The 13728-nt window shown below is 40.0% G+C and overlaps 1 protein-coding gene across 1 annotated transcript; it reads left to right on the plus strand.

The window, feature by feature from the left end:
• The first annotated feature begins 922 nt into the window (after positions 1-922).
• LOC125373467 lies at positions 923-12828 on the plus strand. The gene is made up of 4 exons (XM_048384561.1): positions 923-1033; positions 4467-4536; positions 9910-10037; positions 12004-12828. The coding sequence occupies exons 1-4, from the start codon at positions 1000-1002 to the stop codon at positions 12075-12077; spliced, it is 306 nt and encodes a 101-aa protein (XP_048240518.1). The 5' UTR covers positions 923-999; the 3' UTR covers positions 12078-12828.
• Positions 12829-13728: the final 900 nt, after the last annotated feature.

The following is a 13728-nucleotide window of genomic DNA, read 5'->3' on the forward strand; positions in this document are numbered from 1 at the left end:
CATCTTTCAACAACATATTTTTATAAAAATATTTTTGGACAGAAAAAAAATAAAATTTTGAAGCGTTAAGTGGGTCCACCCCTTCTGCACCCATGATTGGTTGGTCAGGCTGGCTGACTTGGTTGATACATGTCATCGTATGCCATTTACGTAGATCGATGCGTATGATGTCAATCTCTGGATTGTCGGGTCCAAACTCGATTATTTACAGATGACTGTCATACAGCTGGAATATTGCTGAATGTGGCATTAAACAAACAAATACCATTAATCAATTCAGAGTAAGGGTTCCCTACCAGTCTACGAAGATGTTGCAATAGGCATTAGGTCATTGCGTTGCCATAACACATAGTGGACGATGCATTATCTCTTCGGATAACGTATTTACCATTTGTCTAAAATGCCTTAACTTCAAACAATTCATGGTATTATTCTCACCGAAGGACAATGAGGACACGAACAAGATTTATGAATAAAATCACCTGATGAAAGAGAAAGCATATACTCCCAAACGTTGTGTTCCTGATGAAAAAAAGAAGTTGACATCCATAAATTCCCTTCCGTATCTGTATCACATCTAAATGCCTTTCAAATATACAATCTAATTTCACAATGAAGATATTTGTAGTGAGCTGTGCCAAATAAATATATTCTTTATCTCTGACCCCGGATTCCTGGTTGTTACCCTTCTCGTTTTCATACGAGCATGTCAGTTTCCATGACACGGCTCAGCATATTGCGAAAGAGAAAGGAGTTGTGTACATCCCTGCACGCATAGCTATGTGTCATCCATTGTTATGCTTGGAGACGCTGTGCAATAAATAAAAGGACTCAAACTGAAATCATATTTCGCAATACCTCTTGATGATGTCTCCATGGAAATAATACGAAACAGTGTGCTATATAGGCGTGGTCACTTCACTGTCAGCATCAGAAGCATAATAGGGTTTCTAACTTGCCTCTGGATCCTGTCTGCCAAGAAACTGTAAACCGATAGAGATGAACTGCATCCTCATCGCCGCTTGTGTCCTAGGTAAGATTATTTTTTATCAGTTTCAGTTTGTATTTATTGACAGAAACAATGATTTGGAAATAATGAGGATGGGAAAAGTTTGATATGAATATAACTGCTATGAATGATTCTAAGTTGGAACTGCGCAAGAAATTATTAAAATCGTGGACATCCTAATGTATGGTATTTCTTCAACTCCTCATCTTGACAACAGTTTGACTGTTTGACTTATTTTTCACGTTTTTCGCGAAGACCTCGTGTCATCACTATTTGATATTGATTTTTAAACACATGCTCGTGATATGGTCGGGTTCGTATAATTGAATCTGCTTTTGGCAGATATGTCTTTAATGGAAAGGACCATGTCGTTTTTATTGCCTACTGAGAGGAATCGGCACATTATCTTAAAGTTTTGGTTTATGAAGAATTCAAACTGATCTTGGACTGGCAAACAACTAGGTCCAGTTGAAACAACCCTGCAGAACATATAATTGATGTTTTGTCATATTTTTTCAAATCTTTCAATCCAATTCTGAAGCTACTTAAACATAAAGTTTATGGCGTTTATTTAACGCTGGACCAAAATGTAAAACACGATTTTGAATACCATATGATGTATGTGATGGGCGGCCTGTCTAGTGTATTAACAGCATGATCCTTGTTGGTATAACATCGATGGGTTGCCCTCGATTTTACCTTCCGCTAAAGTAAATATTGATTTCAATCGATGAGGCATGTGGCAGCTAGGTTCGTGTGAGTTTGGGTAATAGTACCTTCAACACCAGAGCTGAGATTATTTCGTGCTGTGATGAAGATGTTACAGTGATCCACTATAAACAAATGTGTTTTAAAATGGAGCTTTTAAAACTTGTTTAGAATTTATGGGCTGTTAAAAGTTATGGGTCCTTCGTAGTAGTCAGACATAATTTCATTGTGAGCGTCTGCATGACAGATATTCTATTAGTCACATTTATGAGCCGAACACTTTCAAAAATTCGAGAAACGAACATGCTTCCTATTGATTTGTAGTCGTTCACGCAACCACCTATGCTACGACTGTTGTACCTGTCCTCTCTAATGTCAATATTCCTAGTCACTATTATCTTAGCTTGGTTTATTAGTACATTTTTATGTTAATATTGTACCAGGTGCGTTGTAAGTCCTGGTAGTATATGCGTTATGCAAGTGCCTGTTAATCTGCTTTGTGCACCTAATTTGGTTATATATATCTTATCCATATCCTGACCTTACACACCATGGTAGGTGCCATCCGGTCTATATACATCCAGGACAGTTGCCATCCTGACCATACACACTATGGTAGGTGCCATCCGGTCTATATACATGTACATCCAGGATAGTGGCCATCCTGACCATACACACTATGGTAGGTGCCATCCGGTCTATATACATCCAGGACAGTTGCCATCCTGACCATACACACTATGGTAGGTGCCATCCGGTCTATATACATCCAGGACAGTTGCCATCCTGGCCATACACACTATGGTAGGTGCATTCCGGTCTATATACTCCCAAGATAGTTGCCATCCTGACCATACACACCATAGTAGGTGCCATCCGGTCTATATACACCAAGGAGACCGCCTCCGTGGTCCAGTGGTAGAGTGTCCGCCCGGAGAGCGGAAGGTCCGGGGTTCGATCCCCGGCCGCGTCATACCAAAAGACGTTCAAAGAGGGTACTTGTTGCTGCCCTGTCTGGCGCTCGGCATTAAGGGGCTAAAACAAGGACTGGTCGGCTCGGAGTCAGTATACTGTGTCTGAGTAGGGTATTCATGTTAAAAACTGCCGCATGATATCTCAGTGTGCTAGCACTATAAATCGGCATCAGTCCGGATTAGTACAAGCAGCCACACAAACACACAAACGTACATGCACGTCGCTATATAAGTGCAATAATCTTGGACGCGACGTTAAACCCAATTTCACCTCACCTATATACACCAAGGACAGTTGCCATCCTGACCATACACATCATGGTAGGTGCCATCCGGTCTATATACTCCCAGGACAGTTGCCATCCTGACCATACACACCATGGTAGGTGCCATCCGGTCTATATACATCCAGGACAGTTGCCATCCTGACCATACACACCATGGTAGGTGCCATCCGGTCAATATACATCCAGGACAGTTGCCATCCTGACCATACACACCATGGTAGGTGCCATCCGGTCTATATACTCCCAGGACAGTTGCCATCCTGACCATACACACTATGGTAGGTGTCATCCGGTCTATATACTCCCAGGACAGTTGCCATCCTGACCATACACACCATGGTAGGTGCCATCCGGTCTACATACACCCAGGACAGTTGCCATCCTGACCATGCAAATACCGGTAGTTGCAATACGGCCTATATACACCCAGGACAGTTGCCATCCTGACCACACACATCACGGTAGGTGCCTTCCGGTCTATATACACCCAGAACTATTGCCATCCTGACCACACACATCACGGTAGGTGTCATCCGGCCTATGGACACCCAGGACAGTTGCCATCCTGACCATGCAAATACCGGTAGTTGCAATACGGCCTATATACACCCATGACAGTTGCCATCCTGACCACACACATCACGGTAGGTGCCTTCCGGTCTATATACACCCAGGACAGTTGCCATTCTGACCACACACATCACGGTAGGTGTCATCCGGCCTATAGACACCCAGGACAGTTGCCATTCTGACCATACACACCGAAGACAAATGACATCCGCACAAACCCCTTTAGAAAGCGAATAGCGAAACAACTGGATTTCTAGGAAGTAGCTTGTTTTAGGTGGATAATGGATTTTGTTTGACATGTATTTTTATGGATGGAGGCGCAGGTAAAGGTTCTAACACCATCATCAAGCAAGAACACAGTGTCAGAGCCTACACCGAAATGTGGCTCCTAATTGTAATGACGAATTTGTTTGACATGTTTGACAGGTATTTTGTGGATGAAGTATAATGTTTGACAGGTGTTTTGTGGATGAAGGGTAATGTTTGACAGGTTTTTTTGTGGATGAAGGATAATGTTTGACAGTTATTTTGTGGATGAGATAATGTTTGACAGGCATTTTGTGGATGAAAGATAATGTTTGACAGGCATTTTGTGGATGAAGGATAATGTTTGACAGGCATTTTGTGGATGAAGTATAATGTTTGACAGGTGTTTTGTGGATGAAGGGTAATGTTTGACAGGTTTTTTGTGGATGAAGGATAATGTTTGACAGTTATTTTGTGGATGAGATAATGTTTGACAGGCATTTTGTGGATGAAAGATAATGTTTGACAGGCATTTTGTGGATGAAGGATAATGTTTGACAGGCATTTTGTGGATGAAGGGTAATGTTTGACAGGTATTTTGTGGATGACGGATAATGTTTTGCCGATATTTGATGAAGCCATTACTTCAGAGTGATCATTAATCTGTTTCAGCTGCACTGTATGCAAGTGCGGACGGTGCCTGTAACTATTTGTCTTGCACTACAACTACAGCTACGTGCGAGTAAGAAAATATTGCTTTACTCATATTCATATTCTTCCATAACTTGCTGTTCTGTTCGAAAGTTGTTATTGACACAGACAATATACCTTTTTGTATATATTTTGAGTGAATGAATTGTATAAACATTATAAAGTCGGGGTCGGTGGTTAACGCGTTGGCTTGTCATGCTGTTCGATTCCCCACATGGGTACAGGGTGTAAAACCCGTCCGTGATATGGCTGGAAAAGTGCTTGAAACGGCGTATCACTCACTCACTAACATCTAATAGCTACACTCACTCACTCACTCACTTACATCTTATAGCTACCATCAGTCAATCACATCTTATATTTACACTCACTCACTCACGTCTTATAGCTACACTCACTCACTCACGTCTTATAGCTACACTCACTCACATCTTATAGCTACACTCACTCACTCACATCTTATATCTACACCCACTCACTCACATCTTATATCTACACCCACTCACTAACATCTTATATCTACACCCACTCACTCACATCTTATATCTACACCCACTCACTAACATCTTATATCTACACCCACTCACTCACATCTTATAGCTACACTCACTCACTTACATCTTATACCTACACTCACTCACTCACATCTTATAGCTACACTAACTCACTCACATCTTATATCTACACCCACTCACTCACATCTTCTAGCTACACTCACTCACTAGCATCTTATAGCTTCACTCACTCACATCTTAAAGCTACACTCACTAATTAACATCTTATATCTACACTAACTCACTCACTCACATCTTATAGCTACACTCCCTCACTCGCTCACATTTTAGAGCCACACTCACTCACTCACATTTTAGAGCTACACTCACTCGCTTACATCTTATATCTACACTCACTCACTCACATATCTTATGTCTACACTCACTTACACCTTATAGCTACACTTACTCACTTACATCGTATAGCTACACTCACTCACATCTTAAAGCTACACTCACTCACTTACACCTTAAATCTACACTCACTCGCTAACATGTTATAGCTACACTCACTCACTGACTCACATCTTATAGCTACACTCACTCACTCGCTCACATTTTAGAGCCACACTCGCTCACTCGCTCACATCTTAGAGCTACACTCACTCGCTCACATCTTATAGCTACACTCACTTACACCTTATTGCTACACTCACTTACATCTTATATCTACACTCACTCACTTACATCTTATATCTACACTCTCTCACTCACTCACATCTTATAGCTACACACACTCACTCGCCCACATCTTATAGCTACACTCACTTACACCTTATTGCTACACTCACTTACGTCTTGTACCTACACTCACTCACTTACATCTTATAACTACCATCACTCTCTTACATCGTATAGCTACACTCACTTACATCTTATAGTTACACTCAATCACTTACTTCTTATAGCTTCACTCACTCACATCGTATTGCTACACTAACTCACTCACATATTATAGCTACACTCAATAACTCACATCTTATAGCTACACTCACTCACATCTTATAGCTACACTCACTCGCTCACATCTTATATCTACACTCACTCACTCACATATCTTATGTCTACACTCACTCACTTACACCTTATAGCTACTCTCACTCACTCACATCTTATAGCTACACTCACTCACTTACTTCTTATAGCTTCACTCACTCACATCGTATAGCTACACTAACTCACTCACCTCTTAAAGATACACTTAATAACTCACATCTTATAGCTACACTCACTCACATCGTATAGCTACACTCACTCGCTCACATCTTATATCTACACTCACTCACTCACATATCTTATGTCTACACTCACTCACTTACACCTTATAGCTACTCTCACTCACTCACATCTTATAGCTACACTCACTCACTTACATCTTATAGCTACTCTCACTCGCTTACATCTTATATCTACACTCACTTACTCATATATCTTATGTCTACACTCACTTACATCTTATAGCTACACTCTCTCGCTCACATCTTATAGCTACCATCACTCTCGTAAATCTTGTAGCTACAACCTTTTACATCTTATAGCTACACTCACTTACTCACATCTTATAGCTACACTCACTCACTCCTTATAGCTACACTCACTCACTCACATCTTATACCCACACTCACTCACATCTTATACCTACACTCACTTACATCTTATACCTACACTCACTCACATCTTATAGCTACACTCACTTACATCTTATACCTACACTCACTCACTCACATCTTATACCTACACTCACTCAGATCTTATACCTACACTCACTGACGTCTTATAGCTACACTCACTCACATCTTATAACTCCACTCACTCATATATTATAGCTACACTCACTCACATCTTATACCTACACTCACTCACGTCTTATACCTACACGCACTCACTTCTTATACCTACACTCAATCACATCTTATCCCTATACTCACTGACATCTTATACCTACACTCACTCACACACATCTTATACCTACACTCACTCACTCACATCTTATACCTACAATCACTCACACCTTATACCTACACTCACTCACATATTATAGCTACACTCACTCACATCTTATACCTACACTCACACACATCTTATAGCTACACTCACTCACATATTATAGCTACACTCACTCACATCTTATAGCTACACTCACTTACATCTTATACCTAGACTCACTCACTCACATCTTATACCTACACTCACTTACATCTTATACCTAAACTCACTCACATCTTATACCTACACTCATTCACATCTTATACCCACACTCAATCACATCTTATAGCTACACTCACTTACATCTTATACCTACACTCATTCACATCTTATACCTACACTCACCTAATCTTATAGCTACACTCACTTACATCTTATACCTACACTCACTCACTCACATCTTATACCTACACTCACTTACATCTTATACCTACACTCATTCACATCTTATACCTACACTCACTTACATCTTATAGCTACACTCACTCACTCACATCTTATACCTACACTCACTCAGATCTTATCCTACACTCACTCACATCTTATACCTACACTCACTCACATCTTATAGCTACACTCACTCACATCTTATACCTACACTCACTCACATATTATAGCTACACTCACTCACATCTTATACCTACACTCACTCATATCTTATACCTACACTCACTCACCTATTATAGCTACACTCACTCACATCTTATACCTACACTCACTCACATCTTATACCTACACTCACTCACATCTTATACCTAAACTCACTCACATCTTAAACCTACACTCACTCACATCTTATACCTACACTCACTCACATCTTATACCTACACTCACTCACATCTTATAGCTACACTCACTTACATCTTATACCTACACTCACTCACTTACATCCTATAGCTACACTCACTCACTTACATCTTATAGCTACACTCACTTACTCACATTTATAGCTAAACTCACTCGCTGACATCTTATATCTACATTCACTCACTCATATATCTTATGTCTACACTCACTTACATCTTATAGCTACACTCTCTCGCTCATATCTTATAGCTACCATAACTTTCTTACATCGTATAGCTACACCTTCTTACAACCTATAGCTACACTCACTGACTCACATCTTACAGCTACACTCACTCACTTACTCCTTATAGCTACACTCACTCACTTACATCTTATAGCTACACTCACTCACATCTTATAGCTACATTCACTCACTTACATCTTATAGCTACACTCACTCAGTCACATCTTATAGCTACACTCACTTACTCATATATCTTATGTCTACACTCACTTACATCTTAAAGCTACACTCACTCACATCTTATAGCTACACAAACTTACATCTTATACCTACACTCACTCACTTACATCTTATAGCTACACTCGCTCATTTACATCTTATAGCTGCACTCACTCACTTACACCTTATAGCTACACTCAATTACTTACACCTTATAGCTACACTCACTCACTTACATCTTATAGCTACCATCACTCTCTTACATCGTATAGCTACACTCACTCACTTACATCTTATAGCTACACTCACTCACATCTTATAGCTACACTCACTTACATCTTATAGCTACACTCACTCACATCTTATACCTGCACTCACTCACATCGTATACCTACACTCACTCACATCTTATACCTGCACTCGCTCACAAGTTATAGCAACACTTACTCACATCTTATACCTACACTCACTCACATCTTCTACCTACACTCACTCACATCTTATACCTACACATCTTATAGCAACACTTACTCACTCATACACTCACATCTCACTCACTTCCAGTTTTATGACAGCTGCTTGTAAATACTTGAATCTGGTTAAGACCACGATGACACGTGACTATCTACCTCTGGATTTCACTTTTTATTTGCATTGGATAATGTCATAGTAAATCTGTAATCAATAGCATATTTAGTACACTATCCCGTCATCCACCACAGTGCTTGTCAGTCGCAATTCGCTGCGCAGACAGATTTATGTCTTCAGTTAAAGTTTGCCCTTGTCACCTTAGACGCCACGGTTCAATTCTCAAGGTTCGAATTAGAACTTCGAGGCTGAGTCAGGATTCATCTGTAGTGATATCGGGGGCACGGAGTTGCGTACCTTGGGCACGCCAGAAACCTATGATTGTGGGATCGAATCCCAGTTCGCCCTGATTATGTTTCTAGGTTTGTCAGCACCATACCCGTGCTCGTGGGTTTCACTGAAGAGGTAAACGTCTGAGACCTGCATCACTTCGGGCTTTCCTCCCACATTAAGCTGACACGCCGTGATATAACGTGAATACTGTTAAAAGCGGCGTTAAACCCAACTCACTCACTCACTCACTCACTCACTGTAGTGATACCACTGAAATAATTTTACAAGCGCTCAGGAAGCTGGTCAGCAGTAGAAGCAAACATAAAATATTTAATTCAAGCTGAGTGACCATGTACACAGTCGCTCCGAAATAGATGGATGCACTGTCTTACAGTCATGTCACAGCAACAACTTAGACGGGGTTTTACGTTCCTGCCATGAGAGCTGATCGGTCATTAAACATAAGCTAGAGAGACTGTAAAATGTTCACTTGCTTTCCACAATTATGTACGTTTTTTATACATATCTTTAAAAAAAAACTCTCAGAAAAAAATATCGGTGGACTTACTTATTATTTTAAAAATATGGATCGTTGCATGTACTGTCAACATCTTGTTTTCCTGGCCTCGCCTCGACTATTTACAGACCGCCGTGATATTGCTGGAATATTGTGGCGTAAAATCACATTCACTCACCGAGTCACTCTACTATTAACCCTCGGACGTTGTGACCTTAACCTCGCACATTTCAGGGCGTACACATCTTCCCTCGCGTGCATGAAAGACGCTCTCAGCGGCTGTGACGTACCGGGGCTGAAGACCACGATCAACAATGCAATAGCTGTTGCCACGACAACCATGAATAACATCCCTGGATGTGGTAAGCATAGCCTCCCTTAAAATTCTGTGTGACTTTGTCTCCCATACCCTAGAGAATATATATAAAAAAGAGTCCAATTCAAGTCTAGAATGCTGAGGCAAGGTTGAGGAAATTAAGGATTGTTCTGGGATCTATTTAGATTCTACTCTTTTTTGTAGATATATCTTTTCAGATGAGATAACATTATTCCAAAGACTAAATGTTAGTCTTCCCTCTATAAGGTTTGTTAAAATAAATGTCCTGATTTGTATTGTCGCGCGTCCCTAAAATTGTTATCTCCCTTTTTATATAATTATTATTTTGGAAGCACTGTTAACAAATGGTATCCTTGCTTATGTCTGGCTCATTAAGAGTTGCTGTAGCACATTTCAAATTGGTTTCTGGAATAGGTACCAATTGGGATAATCGTGTACTGATAACTGTCATTTATGTCCACTATGGAACCAAGTTTATTTCTGTGGTCACTTCCACCTCCCACCAGTTCTATGGGAACAGGAACATTATCCCCAGGTTGAAGTAAGACGAGCTCTATCATAATGGATGAACAACTTCTTTATTACAATTAGTGCGACGTTTCGGTGTAGATCCTATAGCTAACACCTTTATCAAGCAAGTGATGATCACTTGCTTGATAAAGGTGTTAGGATCTACACCGAAACGTCGCACTAATTGTAAGACGAGTTCTATGGATAAACAACTTCTTTATTACAATTAGTGCGACGTTTCGGTGTAGATCCTATAGCTAACACCTTTATCAAGCAAGACGATCACTTGCTTGATAAAGGTGTTAGGATCTACACCGAAACGTCGCACTAATTGTAAGACGAGTTCTATGGATGAACAACTTCTTTATTACAATTAGTGCGACGTTTCGGTGTAGATCCTATAGCTAACACCTTTATCAAGGAAGTGATGATCACTTGCTTGATAAAGGTGTTAGGATCTACACCGAAACGTCGCACTAATTGTAATAAAGAAGATGTTCATCCATAGAACTCGTCTTACTTCATCACACCAACTTCTAAATGCCACTGAAAGAAGTTATCCCCAGGTTGACCCGCAAATAACCGTATGCGGTCTCTCGTGACCATACGTTCAACTTGGGTGGGGCCACGGTTTTCATGTAACTGTGGAAAGGAAAATAGACCATTGTAACTTGGTCTCAACAATGAGCATCTAATTGGAGTAGTTAGCGAGTGTTGTTTGATCAAGGATTACGATACTGATGTGGTATCAGACAGGTAATGTAAAAGAGACACTAACATTGCTTTCAGTTCAAGAAATGACAGTCACTAAACAATTGATTTCACCTAATGACAAGCTGTATAGTCACTTCACGAAAAGACTGAAAGATTGAGCAAGTTCATGAAATGTTTGATTTCAGTCTGATTGTATAACACACACGTCATTCAATCTAAGTATACTGTTATATGTGTTTAACCTGCGAACCCTTCCACTCAGTCAATTTTGAAAAAAGTCATGTAAACCCAGAATATATTTAATCGAGCCTCATATGACAAGAATCGGCTGACCCGTACCTTCCGCTGTGTAGCGAACTCATCAATAAATTTGGAATGACGGAAACAGAGATACTTATCTCGGATGATCTCGCCACCTTCTGTTACATTATAGTTTTAGTGAGTGAGTGAGTGAGTGAGTATGGTCTTACGCCGCTTTTAGCGACATTCCAGCAATATCACGGCGGGGAACACCAGAACTGGGCTTAACACATTGTACCCCTGTGGGGAATCGAACCCGGGCCTCGGTGCGACGAGCGAATGCTTTAACCACTAAGCTACCCCATCGCCCCCATTATAGTTTTAATCTGACAAGGACAATTATCATTCTCGAAAAGTTCGAAATGAATTTGAAATGGATTTCGTTAATTACAACGATTGTACGTTGAACGATTAAACGAATAGCATGCACGAAGTAAGTTTTGCATGTGTACACATTTTCTCTCCAGGTGCTGATGCCGTGACAGGGAGCGTGGTGACCTTCGTGCTGTGTCTGATCTCCACCATCATTGGATCTAAGTAGCCTCAAGGGTTGAGAAACATCAAGAGATATAACTTTACCTAGGGCGATGTTAAGTATCTCCAACGATGCTAGTAGCGTGAAGCGATTTTTAGGGTAAGGTTCCGTATGTAAATGACGTCAAGGAAAGTAATTTAACGTCAGCCGATATCAAGTAACCTCAAGCGATGTTAAGTAACGTCAGCGATGTTAAGTAACGTCAAGCGATGTAAGTAACGTCATTGATGTTTAGTAACGTCAACGATGTTAGTAACATCAGCGATGTTAAGTAACTTTGGCGATGTTTAGTAACGTCAAGCGATGTTAAGTAACGTCAGCTAAGGTTTAATAACGTCAGCGATGTTAAGTTACGTCAAGCGATGTTAAGTAACGTCAGCGATATTAAGTTACGTCAGCGATGTTAAGTAACGTCAAGCGATGTTAAGTAACGTCAGTGATGTTTAGTAACGTCAAGCGATGTTAAGTAACGTCAATGATGTTTAGTAATGTCAAACAACGTCATGCCCTGATGCTCCTTCACGAGGATTTCTTTACACATTATAAATGTTTGTTTTCAATTTGTTCTTTTTACACTCATAATAGATACATGTACGTATGTAATCGTTTTGCGTGAACTTTGTGTGTTGTCATTGTTAGTGTAAAATATAATACATACTGAAGCGAGAATACGGGAGCCTTTTGGGGCCTTTCGTTCTTTTTTTCTTGAAATTTCAAGATAATAAGTTGATACATCAGTTGAAATTTCAAGTTAATATCTTGAAATTTCAACATATGTATCTTGAAATTTCAACGTAGCATCTTGAAATTTCAACATAGCCTAGCATAGATACTAACTTGAAATTTCAAGATACATAAGTTGAAACTTCAAGATACTAACTTGAAATTTCAATATAATGATCTTGAAATTTCAAGATAATAACTTGAAATCTTGAGATATTAACTTATGTATTAACTTATGTATCTTGAAATTTCAACATAGCATAACATAGATACTAACTTGAAATTTCCAGAAAAAACAAATGGCCCTGAAAGGCTTCCGTAAGAATACGGTAACGCACTGAAACCATTGAGTGAACATAACCGAATTAAGTAAAAAGTTCTTAATTTAACGGATTTTGTGCGTGAAATCTATGGCGACACGTCGACGGGGCTTACACCCAAGATTAGTCAATACAACTCAAATAATATGGGATTTTGATTTGTTTATTTATTTATTTGTTTGTTGTTTAACGCTGCACACGCGATATTCCAGCTGTATGACGGCGGTCGTCGATCTACGCAATTAGGAACGATGACATGCATCAACCAGGCCAGCCAATCTGACCACCCGATCCCGTTTGTCGCCTCAAACAACATGGGTTGCTGAATATGTATTCTCTACGCGGATCTTCACGGGTCGATTAACAAGGGAAGTACTTTTACATGTATGTCACTGTGACAAGGTTGTCCATAAAACATACCTACAAAAGAGTTAACTTGTCATTTGTACATTTTCTGTATATATGTGGGCAGGTATTAAAGAGACTTACACATTGACCCTATACACTGAGTGAGTTGGGTTACACGCCGCGTCGAACACTACTTCATGTATATCAGGGCGTGTCGGCTCAATTTGGAAGGAAAACTTTGGCGTTTTCGTAAAACCCAGGATATT

The sequence above is a fragment of the Haliotis rufescens genome, unplaced genomic scaffold (assembly GCF_023055435.1).
Source record: "Haliotis rufescens isolate VD_foot unplaced genomic scaffold, xgHalRufe1.0.p SCAF_5, whole genome shotgun sequence".
NCBI lineage: Eukaryota > Metazoa > Mollusca > Gastropoda > Lepetellida > Haliotidae > Haliotis > Haliotis rufescens.

Excerpts from the sequence above, each read along its gene's own strand:
- LOC125373467 (XM_048384561.1), top strand. The coding sequence starts at position 1,000 with ATGAACTGCATCCTCATCGCCGCTTGTGTCCTAG. Across the intron at positions 1,034-4,466 it reads CATCGCCGCTTGTGTCCTAG|CTGCACTGTATGCAAGTGCG; the intron begins GTAAGATTATTT and ends AATCTGTTTCAG. Across the intron at positions 10,038-12,003 it reads GAATAACATCCCTGGATGTG|GTGCTGATGCCGTGACAGGG; the intron begins GTAAGCATAGCC and ends TTTTCTCTCCAG.